This window comes from Oryzias latipes, chromosome 23, assembly GCF_053564925.1.
Source record: "Oryzias latipes strain Hd-rR chromosome 23, Olatipes_Hd-rR_3.1".
Classification (NCBI taxonomy): domain Eukaryota; kingdom Metazoa; phylum Chordata; class Actinopteri; order Beloniformes; family Adrianichthyidae; genus Oryzias; species Oryzias latipes.
In genome coordinates, this window is record NC_136259.1 from 19309390 (window position 1) to 19333737 (window position 24348).

General features: G+C 39.7%; 2 protein-coding genes across 17 annotated transcripts in view; one reads left to right on the forward strand and one right to left on the reverse strand.

Moving 5' to 3' along the window:
- Positions 1-3395, forward strand: part of prrt4b (proline rich transmembrane protein 4b) — a 24829-nt gene extending 21434 nt beyond the window's left edge. Inside the window, exon 4 of the mRNA XM_004083172.5 lies at positions 772-3395. Within this exon, the coding sequence (XP_004083220.2) occupies positions 772-2774 (2003 nt within the window). The 3' untranslated portion in view covers positions 2775-3395. The remainder of the gene's footprint in view (positions 1-771) is intronic.
- Positions 3348-22461, reverse strand: impdh1b (IMP (inosine 5'-monophosphate) dehydrogenase 1b). Of its 16 annotated transcripts, none has more exons than XM_078941548.1 (16): positions 21948-22213; positions 18039-18137; positions 17770-17847; positions 12506-12554; positions 10431-10532; positions 10254-10328; positions 8842-9048; positions 8667-8754; positions 8376-8575; positions 7190-7280; positions 6997-7092; positions 6419-6562; positions 6149-6293; positions 5928-6071; positions 5771-5854; positions 3348-5071 (listed from the first exon to the last, which is right to left on the reverse strand). In XM_078941548.1, exons 1-16 carry the CDS (start codon positions 22163-22165, stop codon positions 5050-5052), a joined length of 1842 nt encoding a protein of 613 aa, XP_078797674.1. In that variant the 5' UTR covers positions 22166-22213; the 3' UTR covers positions 3348-5049. The 16 variants fall into 16 exon arrangements, with proteins under 16 accessions (XP_078797674.1, XP_023807932.1, XP_078797680.1 ...); XM_023952164.2 differs by having other exon boundaries at positions 17770-17850; XM_078941554.1 differs by lacking the exon at positions 21948-22213 and adding an exon at positions 19906-20018.
- Between the last annotated feature and the right edge of the window lie 1887 nt (positions 22462-24348).

Here is a 24348-nt window from a genome sequence, read left to right on the forward strand (position 1 = left end):
AGAAGAGTTATTGTCTTGCTTGGCTTTTCTGAAATGAACAGAGCTTATCTATGTAAAGATAACAATGCTGTTACAGTAGTAGAAGAATGCCTTTTCTTTTGAAAGAAGTCTCTCTGCGATGGAAATCTTAAAAAAAAAAAAATAGCAGACTGTAAAGATCAGAAAAAAATAAGGAGGGTAAAAATTGGGTCGTTTTTTTTCTTTTCTTTGCTCCGCTGTAGATCATAAAGCTGTGTGAAGCGGTTTGTTTGAGTGATATATATATATTTATAACATACCCATTTATGGGTAAATTGCATTAAAACTCCAGATGATTTACCAGTATATACTGTAGGGAAAATTGGCTCTGTGGTTGTGAGTGGGCTGCTACACCCACACACATGTGCACGCCCGTTTTGCTGGGTTCCACTTTTGCCACAAGGTTTTGAAAATGTATTTCAACTGATGAATTCACATTATGTTATAAAAGAGAAAATGACATAAAATATAATTACACTTAAATAAAAAGAAATGCAAAGAATTATGTTTTCCTGTGGGGTATACATATATATATATACATATATATACATATATACACATATATATACATATATACACATATATATATATATATTTTTTTTTCCCAAGTGCTATTCTGTTTTTAGGATTTGATTTGTATGTGTCCACTCAGAAATGTCATTTTCTGTTTCATTACTGACAGTTTGATAGTCATTTTGTTTATTCCACCAAATGACTAACACCAGTTTGAACGAATGTGTTCCTCCTTTGCAGGGAATCCTTTGGAAACTCCTTCTACGCTTCTGTACACCGAAGAATGGATGTCTGCCTCCGCTAAAACAGACTTCACCTTACTTCCAGACTGCAACAAAGAGTTCTCTGGAATCTGCAACAGTTCTTCAACCGGGAATATTTCCGCCTCTTTGGACATGAAGCCCACACAGAACACCTCTGCTATAAACCAGTCAAACAATCCTCTTCTTATGCCTGCTCCACCCATGTTGGTGCCACTGTATACGGACTGGAACAGTGCCATGGCAGCCTGGGGTCTGGCCTGGGAGGCCCATGTCTATGGTACTGGGTGCGTCTTTGCATTGTTGACCCTTGCTTCTGCACTCAATTTGCTCTGCTTACCCCTGCGGTGTCCATCTGGCTGCGGCTACTTTACCCTGGTTAGCCTGTTCCTCCTAGCTGCAGGCTGCATCCGGTCATTCTCGCTTTTGTACGATGCATACGGCTACCAGGACCGCATTAGCTCCACCGAGGCCTCGCTGATGCTCTACGAAGCGCCTTTTCCATGTCTCACTGCAGCTTTTGGGCTGGTTTTTCTCCTCCTCTCAATGCGTTCCAGAATGCAGCTCTCCTATTCAGCCTTCCAGAGACCCTGTTTTCTGGCCTGTCTGGTCGTGTTGCACTTTGCTGCTGCTTTTGGTCCAGCCACATTGCTGAATTTCTACCAGCAGAAGCCTCACTTGTGCCTCTTTCTGTCACTCATCTCCCGTGGAGCTTTTGTGGCGTTGGCAACCTTTCTATCTGCTGCCTACTTTGTTTTCTACATCTACGTCAGGGCAGACTCGAAGCACATCTACCACCTGAACAACACATCTCCAACTCCTGCCGAGCGCTACAACCGCTGTCCCTTCGCCGACAGTCGGGAATGGAACCGTGCAGCTGTCATAGTTTGTCTTTCAGCGTTGTTTTCTTTAGCATGTGCAGGCCTTCAGCTATACGCAATGCTCAACGCAATGGGTGTTGCTGGTGGGAAGGAGGTCTTCCACCCTTGGCCTTGGTGGGCTTTTCAGTTCAGCTGCAGAGTTTGTGAGCTAGGGGTATGCCTCACTATAGCCTTTGTGGTTGCGCAACCCATCTATTGTTCCGACCAGCTTCCGGGGGCTGGTAGCTGCTGGACTGAACTCCTAGCATCAAAGTCTCCCATTCTTCCAGGGAGTTACCAGTGGACTTTGACCCAACATGAGAAGCTAGCCATCGTTGACACCGTGGGGCTTACAGAGACGGAAAGCCTTCCTCTGTACACTCTGATGGACGAAAGGCTCGGAAGCAGCCTAAATTGCCTGGACCTCCTCTACCACAGTAACCGGGCCTTGGCATACCGAGACCTGGAGATGAGTATGAATTTGCGGAGCTCGGAGAAACCTGAGGATGTGGGCGGCAGGGAGCTTTCAGGTGGATCTTCTTTTACCAGCGACTCTACCACCGACTTGCGGCCACCCTCACCCATAAACCTGCGCCGCAGCATAGATGAAGCCCTCTTCAGTGAGGCCTTATTTCCAATGAGCCTTTTCAGCCCTGCAAGGCCTTTTCGCTGCAGCGACGTATCTGTAAACAACCACTGGACTCTTCCAAGCAAAGACCCTCCTTCAGCTGACCCTGGTCTCTATCGAACCTCTTCCTGCTTGGAGATGGCCTCACAGCCACAAGGTGACGGTCCCTCCAAGTGCTCATCCTCCTACTCTTCATCCCCTGAACGTTGGAGAGGCAGCTCCTCCTCGTGTTCGCTCTACCGAGCCTCTCTTGGAGGCTCCTCTCTGGTCCTCTGTCCAAGCCCAGGGCGACACAGACAGCTAATTCTCGAGAAGGAGGGCGCAAACCTCCCGACCTCCTCCGACCCACAAAGACAGTACCAAACTCTGGGGTCGGCCTCACAAGAAAGCCTAAACCCGTCAACGGCAGCGGATCAATCCGTGCAGGAAGAATTCATCAGTGTTTGCAGACAGATCGATGCTTCAAGCATCTGCAGCGAGACTATTGATTTATAATGGAGGCTGATGAAAGATCGTTTGGAGGTTCCTGAGCGTCTCCTCTGTGTACCCAATTAACTGGATTTTTACAGTATTGCATGTCAGCTTTACAAACATCATGAAAGACTTGTGGCGGCCAAAACATTTATGTGAGGTTTGCTGAGATATTTGCTTGGATAGTTGATATTACCAAGGATTCAAGTGCCAAGACCGTCAAAAGCCACGAGGTCATTTGTACATTTTGTGTGTGATGACGAGAATGAGTTTGTGTTAGTGTTATTGCTTTGCAACATTCATGTAGATCGTACTGTGATCGAGTTAAGTAATTAAATACTACTGAGGTTATACATTTCAAAATGAATCATTGCACCCTTTTGGTTGAATCAGCGGAAACCTCCCAACATGAAGTGCTTTAAAGTTCTGCAAACAGCGACCTCTACTGGTAAAAGCACGACTTCATAAAGGCCATTTGTTAGGACTGGAATTCTAATTTATTTATGTTTCATATGAATACATTGTTTAAATAAAGACTTTTATAATATCTGAGTTTTTTAATTATTTAGAAGACAAGAACAAAGACAGTAGTCCACACACTGTAATATTAATTTATTCTTTTGACATATTAAACAGCAAAAGCAAGTCGTCTCTTCCTGTTTTACTGTAAACATGTTCTGATTTTCCTCACAATCCTCTAATGGATTTACTAAATACTGAGTGTTTCACCATTCATTTAGAAACGGAACTGCCAGCTGCGACTGTGGAAGCTGCCACAACACGATGGCAACATTTAAAAAGGTGGAAAATCATATAAGAGCAACACAAAAATCACATCTCTCTGGTATTATGATTGTTGTGCTTTTCAGATGGACTACAATGACCTACAGCTTGACAATAAGACATCTGAAAAACCTGACCTCTAAGTAGGAAGTCTCCTTAAACTGAAAAGCGGTGTATATTTTCTATACCCCCCCCCCATTTCCATTTGACCGGAGTTCAGTTGTGAGGTCCATCTTCAAGCAAAAACCCCGTGTTGTGTCTTCCTCTTGTACACAAGAGAAGGAACTTGCTTCTAAAATAAAGACAGTATCCGCAGTCGGGACGTCCTGTATGAAAACGTTAGAAAAACCTACTTCTACAAAAAAGCTGCACGACCAACGGGGGCGCAAGATAAGGAAACGTCTGTGGATCCACACATTTCAACTGAGAGTGCAGTGTTTAACCATCTCTGCTTTCAAGGCATATCTCTGGTGAAAAACAAACATGTAACTTATTACAGAGAACTTATGCCATAACATCGATGCAAAAACAAACAAGTTGCAAAAGTTTTAAGTTAGAAAACCAGAACAGGTGTAAATACACTTGGCAGTCAGTATGTATGCAGGTAAAGCAGAATATAAATAGAGCCTCCTTAGGCTGAGTGAAAAAGCAAACACATATCAAAACCACTTCATTTTAAGTTCAAAGCCCGCAGGAAGTGTGAAATAAAGATTTCTTTTTTTTTTGGAAAGTATTCAAGTTAATTTTAAATTGTCGTTTGTGATTATTCTTAGAAATGTACCTGATCTCTAGCTTTTGGTCCCACATGAACACTCAGAGAGGGGCGGGGGGGGGGGGGGGGGGGGGGGTTTGGCTCAGAACGTTTCAGGGCTAATTTGAGTGTTAACAGTTGTCAGGAAAGCAGGACTGATTGCAGGTAAGCTACCAAACGACGCTAACACACATCTATAAAAACAAGACTTGCTGAGTAATAAACATGATGTGATGCGGCATAAACATCTTTTACCTGTAACAACGTAGAAATGCAGGGAGAAAAACAAACACTAACTAGCATCTTAAGAGTTCACGAAGTGTGTGAAGAAGAGGACAGACTAAATAAGAAAAAAAGAAAGAAAAGATATTGCCAACCTGGACCATGGCTGTTCTGGACAGAAAAAAGTACCTTCACTTTGTTCTCTCACATCCATTGATTCACATTATTCGTTCTGTTCATGTATGACACTGAAATGGGGTTGGACAGTCGTTAGATGGGTGTAAATGTTATTCCAAAAATCTCTGCTGTGCCAGTTCCTTAAAGTGTATCGTCCGAGGTTTGGGGTTCGGAAAAGTTTGAAGGTTCTCACTTTGCTACAATGCTCCTCTCTCCTGTCCAAATCAACTGTCTGGGAACACAGAGAGGGATTGGGTATGACACGGGAGAACCCAGTGTGTGAACCTGGTGATGGTGTTTTGGCAGAAGTGGCGGTTTAACATTTGGTCACCGTTAAAATTTGGTTATGAAGTGCACTCCAGCCCTTTAGTAAAGGCGCTTCTCATAACTGTAAAGGGAAAGAACAAAACCAACAATTAGCATTTGGATTAAAAAGAGAAAAAGCAGCTAGCTGCTCGTGATGACGTCACAATCCTTCCGCTGGGTTGTAGGATGAGGAGCAAAAACAAACAGCAGGAGATTCAACTAGAATCGTCATCTGAGCCGTTTTGGGTTTTTCCAACAATTGAAATGGAGAAATTTGGAAAACGTGCAGTAATGATACAAAATATGATTAAATCTTTTAAATTTACAATAGAAACTTTGGAATTTATAATGCAAAGTGGATTTTTTTAGAGGTTTCTTTTCATGTGTTATTGTTTAAGGTGTTCTAAATGTTTTTAGTTTGTTAGTCCAAACCAAACAGGGCAAATCATATTCACAACACAAAAGTTGTTAAGTCATTTATTTTATCTTATTTTTATCTTATCATCTTTTCTGACAAAAGATTCTGACATCCCTCAAACTGGAAAAAAGTAATTTAATTAATTAAGCCTATAATGTATAATCACCATCTTATAATTTTGTTTTTTAATAAGTTTGAGAGATTTTTTTTTTTTTATTGAATGTGTTTTTTTTACAACAGATCTGTAGTTTTTTTTTAACTAGCAAATCACTGACTTTATCCAATTTACTTGATGAGTCACAATAAATCTCTGAAGTTTGTCGCCTCAAAAATAAATGAATGAATAACTTTTCTCCCACTTACGAATGGAGTCCATGAATGCCTCCCTCCACCTGTGCAGACATGGTCCGCTTCTCAAACTTCAGCTCTCCAGAATACATCATGGAACTGAAAAGACAAAAACATTGTTAGACACCTATTTAATACATGTGATTGAGCGAAAATGAGTTCTGTATCTCACCGCAGGACGCAGAGGCTCTTAGCTCCGATGTCCTGACAGCCGTGTTGAATGCCTGCTATGAGGTAAGGTACAAACTTGTGGATGGAGCCTTTGTCCTGCACTGAGCCCGAAACGCCCTGAGCTACCTTCACCTTGTCGCCCTCGCTGTGGAAAAAAACATCACCTACTTAACAGTCATTTTTCTCTGTACCGACATGGGTGTATTCTGACTTCTCTCGTACCTAAAGTATCGTTTCTGGCTGCTTGTGTTCTTCTCCATAGCGTCCAAGGAGCCCATTCCCCGATATTTTTTCAGCCGCACACCATCCGAAAAGAAGTACTCTCCAGGAGCCTCTGTGGTTGCTGCTAGCAACGAGCCCATCATAACTGCAGTGAGGGGTGGACAAAATAGAACCAAGAGCTTTTATTACACATCTTTAAAGGGTTTTGATGCATTCCACTAATGAGACTGTGTCTACAAGTTTACAACGTTTAGGGTCGCCGTTTCTCACCAGTAGATGCTCCCAGAGACAGAGCCTTCACCACATGGCCCACAGTCTGAATGCCACCATCAGCGATGACCGGCACACCGAAACGCCTGGCGTACTCTGCCACTTTATAGACAGACGTGCCTTGGGGTCGTCCGCATGCCATCACTTAAAAAAAAACAAAAAAAAAAACACAGAAAGCACACCTGACAGGACTGCCACGCAAAAACACATTCATGATCTGCAAAATAGAGCTTTATTTTGAAAAAAGGTTGCACATGAAGCATTGGGATTTGCTGCAACTTGTCTCCTATTTTTGTTTTTGTGAGCATGACCCAGTCTGAACATGAGACTGGTCTCCATGGCAACAGAGACTGAAGGACCTAGAAAATCACCATGACAACTAAGGAGTGGCCTAAGTGACTGTTACAAAGCAATAGGGTTTTTTTTTTTTTTTTACTGTAGTCAGATAAAGCAAATCTGCAGCAATGAAATAAACATATTTTTGGTTATACTAGATTAAAATTATTGAATTTTCTTGTCTGATCAAAAAAAAAAACACCTTGTATTTTAAAGAAATGACGTGCGTAGCAGTTTTGTACCTTCCTGCGTGATGCAGATTGAGCCACAGCCCATGCCGACTCTCAAAGCGTCCACGCCAGCATCGATCAGATTCTTGGCCTGGGCTGCTGTAACAACTGCAGAAGGAGGGGAAATTTAATGTCAGTAAACTGGTTTCAACATGTCAAATAATTCCTTTATCCAAAAACTTTAGGAAAATGACAACATCCTCACCATTTCCTCCCACAACCTGCAGCTCGGGATACTTCTGTTTTATGTAGCTTATCATGTTGATTTGATACACCGAGTTGCCTTGTGAAGAGTCCTAATAAAAGACAGAAAAAACAAAGTTATTGATAGTGAAGTTACATGAAAACAGAAGTAATTTAGCTAATTTACTGAAAACTCTGTTCTGCCTTAACATGAACAGTGTGCCAAAAAAGTTCAAACTGTTTTTTTATGCAAGATAGGCACAAAAGATGGAAGATATAAATTATTACATAAAAATGGATTTTTTAAAGTGATGTTTAATTTGAAAATGGAATATATGAGGGGAAAAAATGCACAGATTTCTTATTTTTAACCACTTTTTATAGAATTTATTTTTATAACCAAACCAGCTCAAAAATAAAATTTAGACTAAAAAAATATGAAATCAAATTAGAAAATGGTACAGAATTGTAAATTTTTAAAACCAACATTAAAATAACCGAGTATTTTGCAGCACCCACCACCTTGTATTTATAAATAACATATCAATGGACTCAATAATAAACAGACTCACCCAATGGAAATTGTGTTTTTGGTGTTTTTAAAAATGTATTTGTGGAATTTTTCTGATTATATAAAGAAAATGAAATTGCATTTCTGAGTATCTATTTCAGTTGCGGTGAATCAGGAGCAGATGAAATTATTTTGTTTATAAAAGAGCTTATTTGTGAAGTAGAAAATATGCTGGGTTAGCCACAAGTTACCTGCTCCACTTAAACAGAGAGCTCTCAGCAACGGGGAAGGTAAGGGACCCACCTACAACTTTACGCTGAATTTCTAATGAACTACTGCTGCTCTGCAGAAACTTTGTTCTAGAAAATTCCTTTTTTTTTTTGGCTGAAAACGAAATCATCATATTTTAAAAAAGCCACTGGGAACCATTTTACAATAGACCAAACGATAAATCGGAGCAGAGGCATGAGAATGGTTTTAGCAAATTGAATAAAGAATTTTTAAGCTACAAAGAGTCTAATTTATTGCTTTCTAAGATGGTACTTTTTTTGATACATCTATTTTTTTTAACTAAATGCCCAACAGAATCTGTGCAAAAGCTTTAAAATATCTGCTGCAGTGGTCCGATACTCTACTGTCCACTCATCACGTTGAAAAATGAAATCAAAACCCAACATTAAGCTCTCAGAACACCCACCAGTACAACAACATCCACTCCAGCTTGCACCAGCAGGTCCAGTCTGTATTTGTCGTCCTCTCTGGTGCCGATGGCGGCTCCGCACAGCAGCTGTTTCCGGGAGTCTTTGGAGGCCAGCGGGTAATCCCTGTTCTTCTTCAAATCCGTCCTGGCGATTATAGCCACCAGCTCGTCGTTATCATTCACTATAGGGAGCTTGCCTGGTTAATGGAAAAAGAAAATATCAAAAGGCGGATTTTTATTTATTTATTTTTTAATCGCATAAGAAGGCAGTAAGAATAAAAACTCAACCTTTTTTGCTGCGCTGCAGGATATCGTTGGCTTCCTTTAGTGTGACACCAGCGGGAGCCACCACCAAGTCCTCCCTCTTAGTCATAGCCTAGGACATCATTGCACTTTTAATATGGCATCTTTATACAAAATGTCTTCAGATTTCCTCAAAAAAAAAAAGAAAAAAGTCACACACCTCCTCCAAATATTTGTCATGCTCTTTTTCAGAGAGGAAGTCAATATCCCTGGAGGTGACGATGCCCATCAGTTTGCCGCCCATTTTTCCAGTCTCTGTGACAGGAATGCCAGAGAAACCGTGTCTTACTTTGGCCTCAAACACATCCCCGACTGTGTGACGTGGGCTCATTACGACGGGGTCTGTGATAAAACCCTGCTCAAACCTCTGCAAACCAGGAGAATACAGACAAAATGACTGGGATTAATGCACAGCTCCATGTTGTCTGTTCGTTTGTTCTCAGCAGCAAAAGCAACAGAAAGCCAAACTCCACACTCAAGAGAAAAGCAAAAGAAACAGCACACACAACTTAAAACAACACAAAAACAAACACACAAAATAATTACCATGTGCTATACAAAGAGACAAAAATGAGACAAAATGAGAAAGTCAACAATGAACTCTCAGAAATGACATCAGGACTGCTGAAGATCAGCTCTTCACTTCATTTTCATTCGGACTCGTGTTCATGATCTTTTAAAGTGAGAGCAACCACACAAAAAAAACAACTCTACAACTGAGTCATTCTCTGCATTCGGTGCACTTTGACTTATCTGGCTCTTAAAAAATCATAACAACATTGGATCAGACAAGGGACTAGCTGAACCTCTCAGGACAGGTTTTCCCACATCAGGCATAAAATAAAATAAAAATTGTTAGAAATTAATTGGTGACCGTCTTAAATTCTTAAAAGATCTTAAGTTCAACCCAATAATGGAACAATCTGACTTCTGCTCAATTGTTATTCAAAAACATATTGAAATAAATGTTTCCAGTTCCTTGGTAATCATCTGACCCTTGTGTGATACTACCGTAGTTATATTTCAGTATATTTCATTTAATTCTAAATTATCCAACCTTCAGCCCTCTAACAACAGTTCAACCATGTAAAGCTGAAATCTGGAGAATCCTATAGCATGAGGAAAACCAGAAATCAGTATTTTTCCCAAGACAATTGATCATAAATAAAGAGGAGAGGCTTGAAAAGCTGTAATGTGATGAAATGATGCCATTCTACAAATAACCCATGTAATTTTCTCATTACTTTTATTTTGGTGAACGTAGAAATAAAAAATGATTACATTAGCAAAAAAAAAAAAAAAAGCTATGAATGTATTATTAGTCATCAAGTAATATCATTTACATGATAGGTTTATATGGGATGATGCACAGATACACTGATCTTTCCATTTCTTGTTTTAAAAAGCATTTAGTGGTTTACTTTAAAAGGAAAATCTTTTCTGTGGCACACAAAGTGCACAAATTTCAGAGAATCACCCAACTACTGAAAATGCATCATGATGCATACAAAGCAGAGCAAATCTTCAGAAAACACCAGGACATTGTTTAGATATCTGATATCCATGGTTTACCTTGACTTTGCGAACTTCATTAGCCTGAAATTCCGGCGTGCAGTTATGATGAATGATGCCAATGCCTCCCATGAGCTGCCGAAATGAATTGAACACATCATTTTTACGTCAAGTTCAAGCATTTAAAAATATTAATTTCATTTATGAAAACTAAAAGAACTAATAAGAACTTCATACCGCCATAGCAATTGCCATGGCTGACTCTGTGACCGTGTCCATGGGGGAGGAAATGAGGGGGGTTTTCAAGGTGATCTTCCTGGTCAGTGCTGATGTCAGGTCCTGGAAAGAAACACATTTTGTCCTGACACAAATCAGGCACCAGGGGGCACCAGAGAGCTACTTACTTTTAAAGACGGAGAGAAATTCAAACGCCTTTAGGGTCAATGAGGTGATTTGAGTTAGAGCTCAGTTATATAAATAATTTTTGCATGGAAAACTGGACTTTTTCAGCTTTCATTTGTTATTTAGTGTTCTACTATTACCTGCCTAGTAACTAAAATAATCGTGTCTTCACTTGTTTTTATTATAGCTTCTTTAGTTTATTTTTCCTTATCACAGTTTCTCACAGGAGCAGCAAGGTCTGTTTTCTTCTGCAGCTTGAGATTAAAAAGAGGACGTTCCTAACCCATGGGAAACCACAACATTAGTTCTACCGATGCCTAAATATCCCCTTTTTTCTCCGACACAAACATCAACTCTCAAGGCAGCTGGTAATGTTTCTCAGGAGAGTCCTGCTGAAGATGAGAAGCCTTTACATCACATCTCCATTTGGAAAATAAAGCTCCACTATGGTGCCAAATTCGCCTGGGAGTGGAGAAAGTATGGTGAGAACACTGCAGCCCATGAAGAATGTCCCACAACTGCATAACAAACAAAGCTGTGTTCAGGAGCACTTTGTGCAAAAGAGAGAAGTATAGATTCCAGAGCGGCTCTACCCAGTCATTTAAGTGAAAACATATAATTACAGTCTGTTTAAATTAGGAATGTTATGGCGAGCCACACTTATCAGCAGCGAGTTAGCACAAAGAAGAGACAGCAGCATTTCTTCAAACGTATAAAAGGGTCATCACTGTACTGACACTGAGGAGTCTGCAACCTCCAACACTTAAAGAGCCATTCGGGTTTATTTTTACTGAGCTAAAAAAAAACAAAAAAATTAAAATAAAATCCTACTACCCCTTTTAGAAAAATAAGACACCAATAGGTTTTTACGTTATTGTTACTATTTTGATAATTATAAATAGACTATTGACTTTTTGGCATAAAAACACTAAATATATAGAGAAAATAACCTTTGTTCAAAGTATGAAATTGTTGGCAACCTCTGCCAGAGGTTCATGTGACTTCCTTTCAAAATAAGACACCGTGTGTCAAATAATCTCAATGAATCATATGTAGTATAGTGCAATGTCAACAGTAATTAAAAAAATACAGTTTGTAGTGAGTCTCAGCCAGAAATTTGTAAAAAAATAAAAAAATTAAGTGACCCTTGCTGTATTTATTTTTAACTGTAATGCGCAAATAAAATCCTAAAATTTGCTCATAAATGGGGCAGCCATGGTGTAGCGGTAGGGCGGTCGACCCATGATCGTAGGATTGCATGTTCGACTCCCGCCTTGCACGCCCATGAGTCGAAGTGTCGTTGGTACAAGACTCTGGACCCCACTTTGCCTCTGGTGGTAGGCAGGCGCCTGTGTTTGGGTGCAGAGTGTGTGAATGTGTGTGTGACTGGGTGAATGGGTCTGTGACTATAAAGTGCTTTGTCCTTGTAGGTAGAAAAGTGCTATACAAGTATACACCATAAATAAAAAGATCTGGTTTATAATCTGGTGCACTTTAGTTTTGGTTGAGTTTACTGATTTCCAACAAAAATCTGGCAAAATGTTTTAGTCCGACTTGGGATATGTGCTGTCCTTAAACCATTTGTGAATGAGTTGAATAAAGTTTGACTTAGTTTACTTTTTTTTTAACTTCACAGTAACCTTTTATTTTTCTTTACCCTGAGAGCCACAATGGAGGTTTATAAGTGTTGCATGTGGCTCCAGAGCCAGAACCCTAATCTAGGAACATGCTCGGCCATGAATAGACTGTCTGCTCATTTTAGACTGTCTGGTCATTGTGAGAGGGAGTAGTCTAAACAGAAGAAAGATCAACAGTCGTTTTTAAAAAAACAAACAAGTTTGGACTCAAATATAGCTTTGGCTTGTAGCAGCAACAGACTTCAACTACCCTTCTCATATTTGTCTACTCACCACTTCGTCTGAGGTGAAGTCAATGAAGCCAGGTAGAATCAGGAAGTCACTGAAAAACATACACAAACGCATCACATCAAGGTGTCACAACATTTTGCTGAAAGGAGGTGAAGGTTTTCTAGTAAAAATTGTTGAAAGTGATTAAACATTTGTTGGAAGTTTTTAAAGAAGATTTCAATGGGAAAAAAAGGGTGAAAAAAAGTTTTTAACATAAAAACAACAGAATGAGAAAAACTTAAAGCATGAATGAACTTCGGATTTAAAAAAAAATCTAATTTATCTCTGGCCAAAGGAAACAACCAGTTAAATTAAAATCTATTTTCCCTCCTTACTGGAAAATGACTGTGCAGAACAATAGCTGAGCACAAAAACTAAGTGACAGACTGCTAGGAAGCTAGACGTGGCTCTTTTCAGATCTGTGTTTAAATACAACACCAGGTAGAAGGAGATAAGTGCTTCAGAGAGACAGATGTGTTTGTTTCTTCTGGCAGGGTCTCTGTGTATTTAGTGCTCTTTGCAGATGGGTGTGAAACAGGTCAGGGACAAATGGGAAGACGGGAATAAGGGCCTCTTTATACTTCAGGGGAACAGAAGTAAACTCAACTGTCAAAAGGAAAATTGTAAGTAGGAATAAACCCAGACTGTTGAAGCGAGAGCCACTGCAAACTGTGAAAACAGAGGCGGTTTCCCTCGTCTCAACAGAAAAAGGACCAGACAGGCCTGAAATAGATTCACTTATAAGGAGGAGTCACTACAAACCAAAAGAAAGCAAGAAGACACATCTGTTGGAGCTTAGTGGGATCCACAAACCTCAACTGGAGCAGAGAGAGTCCTACTGGCTGAGCCTGAGGAGAATGTCAGTTTGCTGTTATAAGCTGAGGCAAACTCTGGCTCTCTCGTGGTCATATTATGGTTTTTATTTGAATGCAAAATGTAGACAAATGAGAAATGCTAATGGTCAAGTGGGAGTGGTTCAGCAGAAACACAAAGATCAGAGCGGAGCTTCACTGGTCTTGTGTTTTCAAAGGAAACTGGTGATATTTTATAGTCTCTTTAGGATCGGTGTGTATAAATCCTCACGATAAATGTGTTGTCTATCACAATATATGTTTTTTTTTCTAGATTTCAAAATCCTACTAGAAAAGCAAACTTAGCACAAATAGATTACCGTAATTTCTGGACTACAAGCCGCTACTTTTTTCCTGCGCTTACAGTCCTGCAGCTTATTCAGTGACGCGGCTAATTATTGGATTTTATTGGCGGCCACCGTGTACGTATCTTTGGACACAGTGAATGGTTTGAATTCTCTAACATCAAACACAAGTCATTTGTTTTTCAACACACCTCTAAGCAGCCAAACAGCATGGACCTCACTTCAGGTCTTAGACACTTCAGTCATGGTTCAACAAAACGAAACACGCATGTCCAGCCGCATCCCAGAATCCTTTGGTGCCATTAGACCCAACGTGCACGTGATCGCCGCTACAATATGATGAAGCTTTCAAGTTAAAAGCAATCGTTAAAAGCAGCGTGAAAAAATCACCAACGGGTTTGGAAAAGCCGGTCAGCTGCGTGACGGAGAGAACAGCGCATGCTCAGGAGTGCATTTACCTCTGAGTCATAGTGACTCGGCTGGCTGCACGTAAATATGTGGCAATAATATCAGCCTTTATTTTGTCGGGACACGACTGGAAACACAAATTGACGTGGTCGTGTTAACGGTTTCTAAGGACTGAGCAGAGATTTGCATTGAAACGCTCACAGCCTCCGTGTGAGCTGGAGACTGCGTGTCGTGTGAGCTGCGGGGCCGATGGCAGTCTGAAGGCTCCCACACGTAACAACGCATCCGCCCCTCATACACAAAACGTACAGTATTAAGTCCGATTGCTCTGCACAGACACGATTTGCTCCGTCCACCGGCGCAATGGGGACGAAGCGCCCCTCCCTGTAGCCGCGCTGGCCAGAGCTGTCGGAGTAGATAGGAAGGGGAGACAAGGAGCGCGCGGGAGCGCGGAGGCGTCGAGCCATTCTGCAGGCTGCAGCCAGGGCTTACTCGAGGCGTCCGCGGAGCAAGTGTTTGTTGTGGAAGGAAACTTCTGACCCACGCGCCGCGAGGAGGCGCGCGTATCGCGCTGAGGCGCGCGCTTTTCAGTCGTCGCTGCTTTATTTTACTAGCGTGTTTTTTAAACAGCCCTGTTACTCCCATAACGCTGCCGCGACACAAGCGGAAGCAGAGCTTTACCCGTTCACCCCTCCATGCACTGCTGCTCATTCTTAAACACGTACAACAGAATGGCGAGCCGGGCGTTGGCCCCGCCTTTAGCCCCTAAGACTCATGGGAAATGGGGGATCGGGGATGTAAATTTCCTCATCATAACTGAGGGATGTAATGTTGATTATATGGTTACTGTTTGTAATTTTATGTGTGATACCTAGATTGTCAATAAGTTAAAAAAAAATAATATAAATAAAAACCATAACTGAGGAACTTGTGAACAGAATAGAGGTGCATACTGTTTGGCAGATGCAGATAAACTCAAAGACATGAGCCTGAGGCAAAAATGACTCCACCCACTGTGTGCTAATAAATCACACTTACACTCTGAGTCAGGAAGTGATCCGTCAGGATGACAATGTTGCCTAATTCATGCGGCTTGTACCCCGACGCGGCTTGTGTATGTCTAAAATTAGTTAAACACGTGAAAATGGGTGGGTGCGGCTAATAATCGAGAGCGCTTTGTAGTCCGGAATTTACGGGGTAAATTAAATTTTTTTAAATCCACATTTTAAAGCTGTTACACAACTTATTTAGTGCTCAAACTGTATAATGAGAAGGGGTCAAAAAATGTCTTTGGGCTGGACACACCCAAAACCAGGAACATCTAAAGGTGCAACTGCAAGCTTTGGTCGGCTGAAATGAAGGAACCAACAGCCGGACGAGAATGTCCTCCGAAAAACACAGGCAGACACTGCTTAGACGGCGAAGTGTTTGGATTCAAGGAGAAAACATGGGCGTGTTTGTGAAGGAGAAAATAAACTATAATTTCTCACAACTAATGTGCCGCCAGAATCTCACAACCATTTACCTGAAACCAGCTCTTTCTGATCTTGCTTATTTAACTTTGATGGAGAATCCTTGAGTAAAGTAAAATTAACACAAATTCCTTAAGATCCAAACTGATGAAAACTATGTTTTGGGTGTTTGTGGCCTATTTCTGATGATGGAGGACATATATAAAGATAATTAAGACTACAACTGCATTTCTGGGTATTTCTTTATTTAAGTTGTCGCAGTTGGAAAACGTTTGCATTAACTCCATTCTGATAAATCCACTTTAAACAGACAAAACTCATGTACATCTTGGTTTTCCTCATTTGAGAAGGCATTTGGCTCTAAATAGTACAGCTGCATAGATCCAATATTGCTCCCCATTTTTGTTGCACTAGTGTTAGCTTGGGGTTGTGAGGTGCTGTGAGTGTTGCTAAAAACGGCATAATAGTAAACATTTACACTTAACCGGGATTTTATTGGGGACATTCTAGACCACTTGACCAAAGCTCTGTTTAAATGGAGGACACAAAACTGCAATAAAAGCCACAATAATTGAACAAATTACTTCAATGTAAAATGGGAAAAAAACAAAGTAGAAAGACGTGAGGGAAGACTTTACCACACTGCTCATGTTCACCCTGTCCTCATGCAAATTTACAGGAATTGCAGCTGGGAAAAGTGGCTGGGCAGAACTTGAAACTGTTTAAAAATACAACTTCATAAAAGCTGACGCTGAATTGAGTCTAAATGACAGACGTGCCTTTTCTGTGCCCGTGAAAGCATTTAAAAACTCCTATTACAGCGGCCATGTGGAGAAATTCATGTCAATTCACTCAGGAAAACCTTTTAAAATGGAGAAAAGAAAAGTTTAAAAAATGTGACGGCCTCCACCCTAGTCTTTCTAAATGAAGCCGATGTGTTTTATTTTAAACCCGAGCAAACTTTCATGATTAACTTGTCAGACTGCATGCCTGACTTAACAGTTTTGCTGGTCAACCATAAAAAGCATGCAGTTTTCAGAATAAAGGCACTGTTGAGAGGGTGGGGTATACCTACTGCACCCAGAACCAAGTTTAAAAATAGAGGGGGGGGGGGGGGGGTAGATTGGCATTTATGTGCATTATTACAGTTTATGCACAGCCTGCATGGTGGCACAGTGGTTAGCTGCTAACTTACTGCAACTAAGGAGCATAAACTCTATACATTTCAACTGAATTGTTCAGATAACAAATCTTGACAGTACCAATAAATGTCAGCAGACAAACAGTACACCTCGCTAAGAGTGCAGATAGAAATAAACGTTTTCTGGATGTGGTTTTAAAGGTCACAAGTTCAGGAAGTTGCGAGTCTTACAACCCTGGTTCTGTTTTCCTGTCTTTGTTTATCGTTTTGCGTGACTATTCCATAACTGAAAACTCAACTCTAGTAGTTTAACCAACAGTTATCCTGATTTATTTTATTTTTTAAGTTCAAATAAAAGGCCAAGTGCAGTCTTTTTTCCCTCCTTAAACCAACCCCAGTCTTTTCTATGCTCCAATAATCTCCAAGTCTCCTGTTTAGATGATCGTGTGCAGCTATTCCCTCAGGCGTGATGCTTTTCATTAGGGTCCTTTTCAATTCAGTTAGCATCTGCATAGAATCAAAAAACTAAAGATTTTCAATAAAGATCTTTTAGTAGAGATCTCAAGAATGTTTTGTGATAGATTAAAGCAGACATTAGGCCACATTATAAATGTACTAAAGAGTTACATGAATGTTAAGTGAGGAAATGAGACATGCATGCTTCTAAACCTTTAAACAATTAGGCAATCAACTAATAGGTGCTTTGAAATGACAGTGTGTGTGGTTTCATGAGGTTTGTGCCACCAGCATGCCAAAAAAAGAGCAATAGATAAGTACTTATCTATACATTTGATCAGAGCAAAGCATATGTGAGAGGTGCAATGCCATGCAGTTAACTGGAAGCAAATTTCATCCCCATAACCAATATCAATAATTTAAATTCACCTCTGAGGTTCATGCACTTTGTTTTATAACAAACTGGCATTTTAGTAATAACATGAAGCTGCTTTAGAAGGTCAATCATATGCTTCCCCATCTGAATTCCTCATTTGGAGAGAAAGAGGATTTTCAACAAGTTTAAAGATGACTTTTTTTTTATTATTATTATTATTATTATAATTATTATTATTATTATTATTATTTTACTCACTTGTAAGTCAACCCATCTCCTTTAGAGCATAGCTCTTCAGCCGTATGACCATCCCAGACAACACACTGTTGGTCAGATCTGCTGGTTCAAAATGCGTTGGCCATTACAAAGCACTGCTGTGTACACTTAACCTACCATTACACATAAGTAAGGGTTCAAAATAAAAGAAAAAATAAAATCAGGATGCCTTTACCATGAAATAATTTCTTTACAAACAGGAGATTTCTTTTTAGACAACGCTTTTAAGTTTGTGATGCAAGGGAACTTACTTGTATGTGAGGCCGTCTCCGACTGAAAACAGCTGCTGTGCTGAGAGTCCATCGTCGGGGACATAGCCTGTGCCACCGCTGATTAGATAATCTGCCATGCTGCCAAAAGACGGAAGTGACTTCAATCAATGGTTCAGCTCGAAAACAAACAAATCTGAAAAACTATACCCAGTCTGCATAATCAACACATCCACTGTGCAGGCAGGGGCAGGGCTGGTGACCTTCTCACAGCAACCATGACAACCTCAACATCAGAGTTAGTGCGCATGCGTACTATGATAATGCAGCGACTTCCTTAATAAATAACAGTCATAAACCTGCTCTCTACATGAACTTTCCCAAAGGATATACATTATCGTAATTATTAATGAAACAATCAATATAATAGACGAAGTAGTTACGTGTGAAAAAATACAGAGGCGAAACAATGAGATTAGCTGTGATTTTTCTTCCTCTGCCCAACAAATAAGAGTTTGTGTTAGAATTTAAGTGAAAAACGACAACAGTACCCTAACACGAGTGACCCACTGACACACAACTGCTTCGCTGTGGCTACCAGCGGCAGACGTCTACAATTTTTAAACAGCAAAAACCTAAAATCCTGTCCCGACAAAAAAAAAAAAAAAAAGAAGAAGAAGAAGAAAAAGACATAAAACCGATTAACAACGAACATACCTAAACTGTCATCTATTTCGCATCAAGCAGTAAACATTAACTAGCCTGGTGACCCAGATTAGGTTATCTGCAGCTAGCGAGCATTAGCTGTTCGTGCTGCGCATCTGCAGATAAAGACATCCAGCAGTGTTGTCTTTATCATCCAAAAATAGGTTCATGAACGCATCCCTGCTGCTGGATTTCAGTCTCTTGTAGTAGTAGTAGTGCGATACATGATGTCGTAGCTTTAATCACTTATATGCTAGAATTTATATATTTGAAAAGAAGCATTGAAAAAAAAATAATGGATGCAATTTATGATATTCCTGAAGGTAAAAATGCAAAGCAATAAGGGAAATGTTTTGCAAGTTCGGTGATGCGTCACGTCTTGCAAGCCACCGACTCTAAGTCTAATTGTTTACACTATAGAGTTTGGTATTTCGGTTAAATCCAAGTCGTTTTTAATTAGTTTAAGGTTAATATTTTTTCATCTCTAATAAAACATTTTCAACGAACAGACCTTTAAAAAATGCAGTTAGGTTAGCTAGTTTAACAAATTTTAGGCTGAATGAGAGTCACCCACTCTGACAGACAGAGATAGATACTGATAGCAACACCCGTGATAAACTAACTAGCTTGTTAACCAGGACCTCGTGGGAATAACAGCTTAAGAATATGTCACATCATTTTGACTATTTTAAAGCCCTGAGAAACAGTTCGAGCACCTAAAGTCAAATGTACAATGACTACCCCATTTACAAGACAAAACAGCATTAATGATAAGGCGAGTTTAGCTGCAGCCACATGTGGCAGCAACCTAGCATGATTTAGCTTTAGCAAAATGGTTAATTTAAGTTAAGGCTCTGAATACTGCCTGATTTTTAAATGAAGCAATTGTTTGACAAACCCGCTCCCTTTAACAAAGGTGTAACTTCTTCGTCCGTCTAAACTCTAGCATCTGTTTTGTAGCAGCGTAAGCTAGCAACCTCAGGAGAGCTCGCCTCGTGCCCACGTTGATCACCAAAAAACAAAGCAACTTCCCAGCTGTGCAGCATACGGAGAGGCTTCGAGAAATGTCTCTTTCCGAGTGTTACCTTGAGGAGGAGAGATAAATTAAATGAAAACGCCTTTGGGTTCGCGGCTCCTTGAAAAGAAAGAGCTGGTCTCCCAATGGGGTGAATGAGAAAGTGAGACGCTGTCTGCAGACACTCACTGGTGGTGTTATGGAGCAGCCAGCGTCAGCTCCCTCCTCCCTCCAGTCCAGGATTTCAACCTCCAAGACTTGTTAATGTGCAACACAAATGTTTACTTTTCGCGTGCATTGCAAGTCCAGTTTTTAGAGGCCTTTTGAGTACTTATAAGACTAGCAAAACTGTATATGTCAATGGTAGAACACCACTAGTAGCAGCTAAAATGCCATACTTCTCTCATGATAAGAGTGCAAATCAAATGAAAGACACCAGAGGAATGTCACTAGTAGATTTGTGTATAATTTGATTATTAATCAAATAATTTAAACAGAGATTTAAGGAAATGATGCAAAAATAATTAAACAAAAAGTTATGCAAACACACTTGTGGTTGAGCGGATTTCAAATGCACACTTTCTATGTATCAATTGATCGACTTAATCAATTTATATTAATCCAACCAGATTGATCTGTCTGAGGCAAATTGTGAATCAAATCGATCTATACCATTATGAATTAGTTTAAAAATGGTATTAATACATTATGATCGATATTGGAAAATACCATTTGGATTAAGGCAAAGTAGGTTTGTATTAACGTAAAAAAAACAGCTAATTGTCATCATAGTGGACAACACACATGATGGCAACAAAAAAGGATCAAGCCAGCATTCCAGTCCAATGTGAGGAAACACTTTGAATTTTGCTAAGACGTGACCATACAGTGTGGTAGAATGCTAATGTGTTATTGCTTTTTGTACAATTCAGACTTTTGTTAATATTTCTTTTTAAGCTGTTTAAATTTGAAATTGCATTTTCCTAGCATCAGTAATTTTATTATAAATAGGAACTGGTAACAAGGAAAACTAGTAAGACCTAGTTTTTCGTCCTGACTTTTAACAGTTAATGAGGAAAAACATGTGATTTGACTGTGCTCCCATGTGTATTTTAAAACACAAACAAGTCCATTGATCACCTAAAGTCAAAACTGTCACACTTAGATGAATTTCCCTCAAGCCTCACTTATCAATCAAAATCACAGTGCTAATGTACTTATGTGTGCATAAATGGAATACAAGTCTAAAGAAATAAAAAAATATATATATATATATACATGTTATTAGGTATATAAACCATTTCTATCTTTGGATCAAAAAGGCCTTTTTTGTGAGAAGGAAATTGTCAACAAAAACATGATCTCCCAAAAGGCTCATGGGAGATATGTGATTCTATTCTGTGTCTGGTATGTTTTTCCACACGCATCCACATTCCTTTTAAGGCACAACAGGAATTATGAAAGTGCCAAATAAAGTTCTTGCTTCTTCCTTATAACTAATTTTACGACTAAGTTTATTATTGGTTTGTCACAACACTGTAAAAGGTTTTACTGCAAGTCAAAATGTTACTATTTATGCTGCTGAAAGCAAACCTTCTTTTGCATGTTTACAACTTCCCTTCATTTGCCAAATATGGAAAATCTAGTAAGAATTTCTTTACACAGCACATGCAGTGATTTTAGATCATTCCAGCATTGCCATGTGAGTGAATCCCCAGTCTGTCTGTGATCTAATTCAATTGTAGTGCAGTGTGTTAGGATATTTTGCTGAGATGACTCAGTGGGATATGTTTTTCCACTTAGCATTTGTGTGATATTAAATATGGGCCATTGCAGATATGGGTCAGTGGTTCCTTTCTGCACTGGAGCTATTCTGAGCACTTGATTCAGCTTTGCTCATCTCTCTGCTGCTCACTCATGCCTTGATGGTGCATCACAGAGATGTATGGGCAGGAGGAGAGGTGCCTGGTTAAAAATAAAAGCCTATTTTAAATGAAATTAAGCCTTTTGTTGTTCAACAACTTCAAGCTTTTTGGAATTAATTGCGTGATTAAAAATCATTCACATTTTCATGCGTATGAGCTGGCAGCCTGATAAATAAGCTAATTGTTTTATTCTGGAGTTGCTTTCTTAGATGAATTCTACCAGATTTTGACAAAACAATGAAAAAATTGAACATATTTTCTAAGTTTTTGTTTAAACCTTTGTTCATTTTTCTTAAGCTAACTCACCTCTCTGGACCAAAACCCGCCTGAATCCGCGTGGCGCTATATCTCTGGGCAGCAGACTCATGCCCATAGCTGTGGGGGGTTTGCCGGATGTGGAACTCTGCTTCCCTGGATGAAACTTTTAAGGACGATGGCTCAGTGTCCCCCACAAACTTCCGATAGTCCAACCGCTGGCTTTCTCTTGCTCCATCTGCAAAGTGCTCAAAGCCAAATCCCTCCATCGTCTGCCCAAGGTCAGACTCTGCAGCTGGTGGCCCCTCAGCCTTGTTGAATTTACACAATCAAAAATATATCCCACAGCCCAAGGTTATATTTGGGAAAAACAAGACTCCTCAAAATTCCAAATCCAGTTGAAAGCTTTAACCCAAGTTTTGCAAAGATTTAACACTTTGCAAAACTTTTGTTTTGAATCTGAATGTCTGTATAAAAACTGTTTACTCGGTTGCAGCTGCTTTTCAAGAGATAGGAAGAGGAAAAAAAAAACAGAACAACCTTCCTGGGACTAATCCTTCTGCTCAAGCAACAGGATGCACCTGCCTATAGAAAGGCAACAGGCACCTCTGGGCGTGTCAGCAGAGGGCGTCACCTAGGAGATTCTCCCACTGTGATGGTGTCGCTGTGGTTATGATGCCAGCAGCAGAGGTCTGCCATGTATGAAATCTTGTGGGAGACTTTTTCTGTACAACACTTTTATGTGCATTATGAAAGTGCAGTCCTGAGCCTTTGAATGGATGCTGAATGGAGTGGCACTGTCCTGCTGAGTGCACCGTCTAATGTCTGGCTACCTCTCAGTCTATGGGTTAATCCTGTTCTCTATCAGTGGTTCCACGTCATTTTCACAAAGAGGATTTTAGTATTAGAATTAGCAGCATGAGAGGGAGTAAGCTTCTGAAAGAGAGCAGCACCCTTTTAGACAACGTTGTCACTGTGGTGGGTTGTAAACATTTGATCTGTATGTGAGATTTTTCTTCTGGTGCTACCGATCCATTTCATTTTGAATTCTGGAAATGAATGAATGTTTTAAAGCAGAGTTGCACTGGAGAACATCAGGCCGATTTTGCAAATCAATCTCAACTTGTTTGTTTGTGCTTTGACACAGAAAAGAAACAAGTGTTTCACAATCTCTCAGCGAGGTTTCAAAAGCAGATTATATCCCAAAGCAACGTTCAACCTGTCTGCAAGAATGGCCAAGGTCCTTCCTTCGTGCATTTAAAAATCTTTACTGAGCACTTTGTGCTTTGGCATAAAATCTTTGGGGGAGGGTTCAACAAACTTGTCAAGGCGTGCTTAAAATGTGTTGTTGTGTAACTTTTTAAAGAAGACCCCTTAGCAAAAAGTCATACCTCACTTTTCCTCAAACAAACTCTGTGAGTGACACTTGGTGAGATGTTAAGATTTAAAAAAAAAAGTCCTCCTGATATGATTTAGAAAATTTCCACTTAAAGCCAGAAATTACCTCTCACACGCTAACAGAAACCTCTCTCCGACTAAGTGCACGTGGTAAACCCGGTTTTCAACATTTGCACTTCTATCAGACACTAAGAGCAGACCCCTCTGCACTTAACTTCATCTAATCTGCAGCATTAAAGAGTCACATGCAGAGCGACTTAATTCTACGTTTGTGCGCTCAGTTTGCCCCACTTCATTCAATTACGCTTAGCGTGGTGAAAGTCATGTGCACAGCGTGGACTGTCAATGGTTAGTTAGGACAAATCCAAATCATAAGATTCAAAATACAAATAAGTCTATTCACTAAAGGAGCAAACCCTGTGAGTTTAAGTGAAGACGCAATCTCTCATATGACCTGATTTCTCGTCAATCACCTATGACGAAGCAAGAAATTTCAAAAAGGTTAAGACACTCTGTTTAAATTTGACTTAAAAGACAATCAAAAAATACCTTATTTCAACTTCATTAGTCAGAAAACATTGTGAATGTTAAATATGTCTACATTTAGAAGTAGACACAAGTTAGAAACATTCTGTTAGCCAATACTGGCTGTTCGACTTCCTATGAATCCTGATAATTTTTATGCTGAACTTGCACTTATGTCACAAGACAGCAATAAAAGTCTGTAGACTTGTATGTCATTTTTGTGACATGTTATCTTTTTTGGTGCAGATTAGATGTTGGAAAAGTGTAAAAATGTTTACAGTTGGGAAAAATAGAAATAAGAACAGAAATTTCTAACTCTTAAATTGATTTTTCATTCAAATCACGTTAAAAGTTTGTTACAAGAAAAAAGTCAGCTTTTATAACACAGATTATTGTTAATGCTCATAACAAAATTTTTGATTTCATTTTGCAATAAAAAAATAAAAATGAAAAAAGGATTTAAAAATAGAAAAAAAAACTGAAGATAGCAACATTTTTCTTAATGCCAGCTTTGCCTGAAACTGTAACT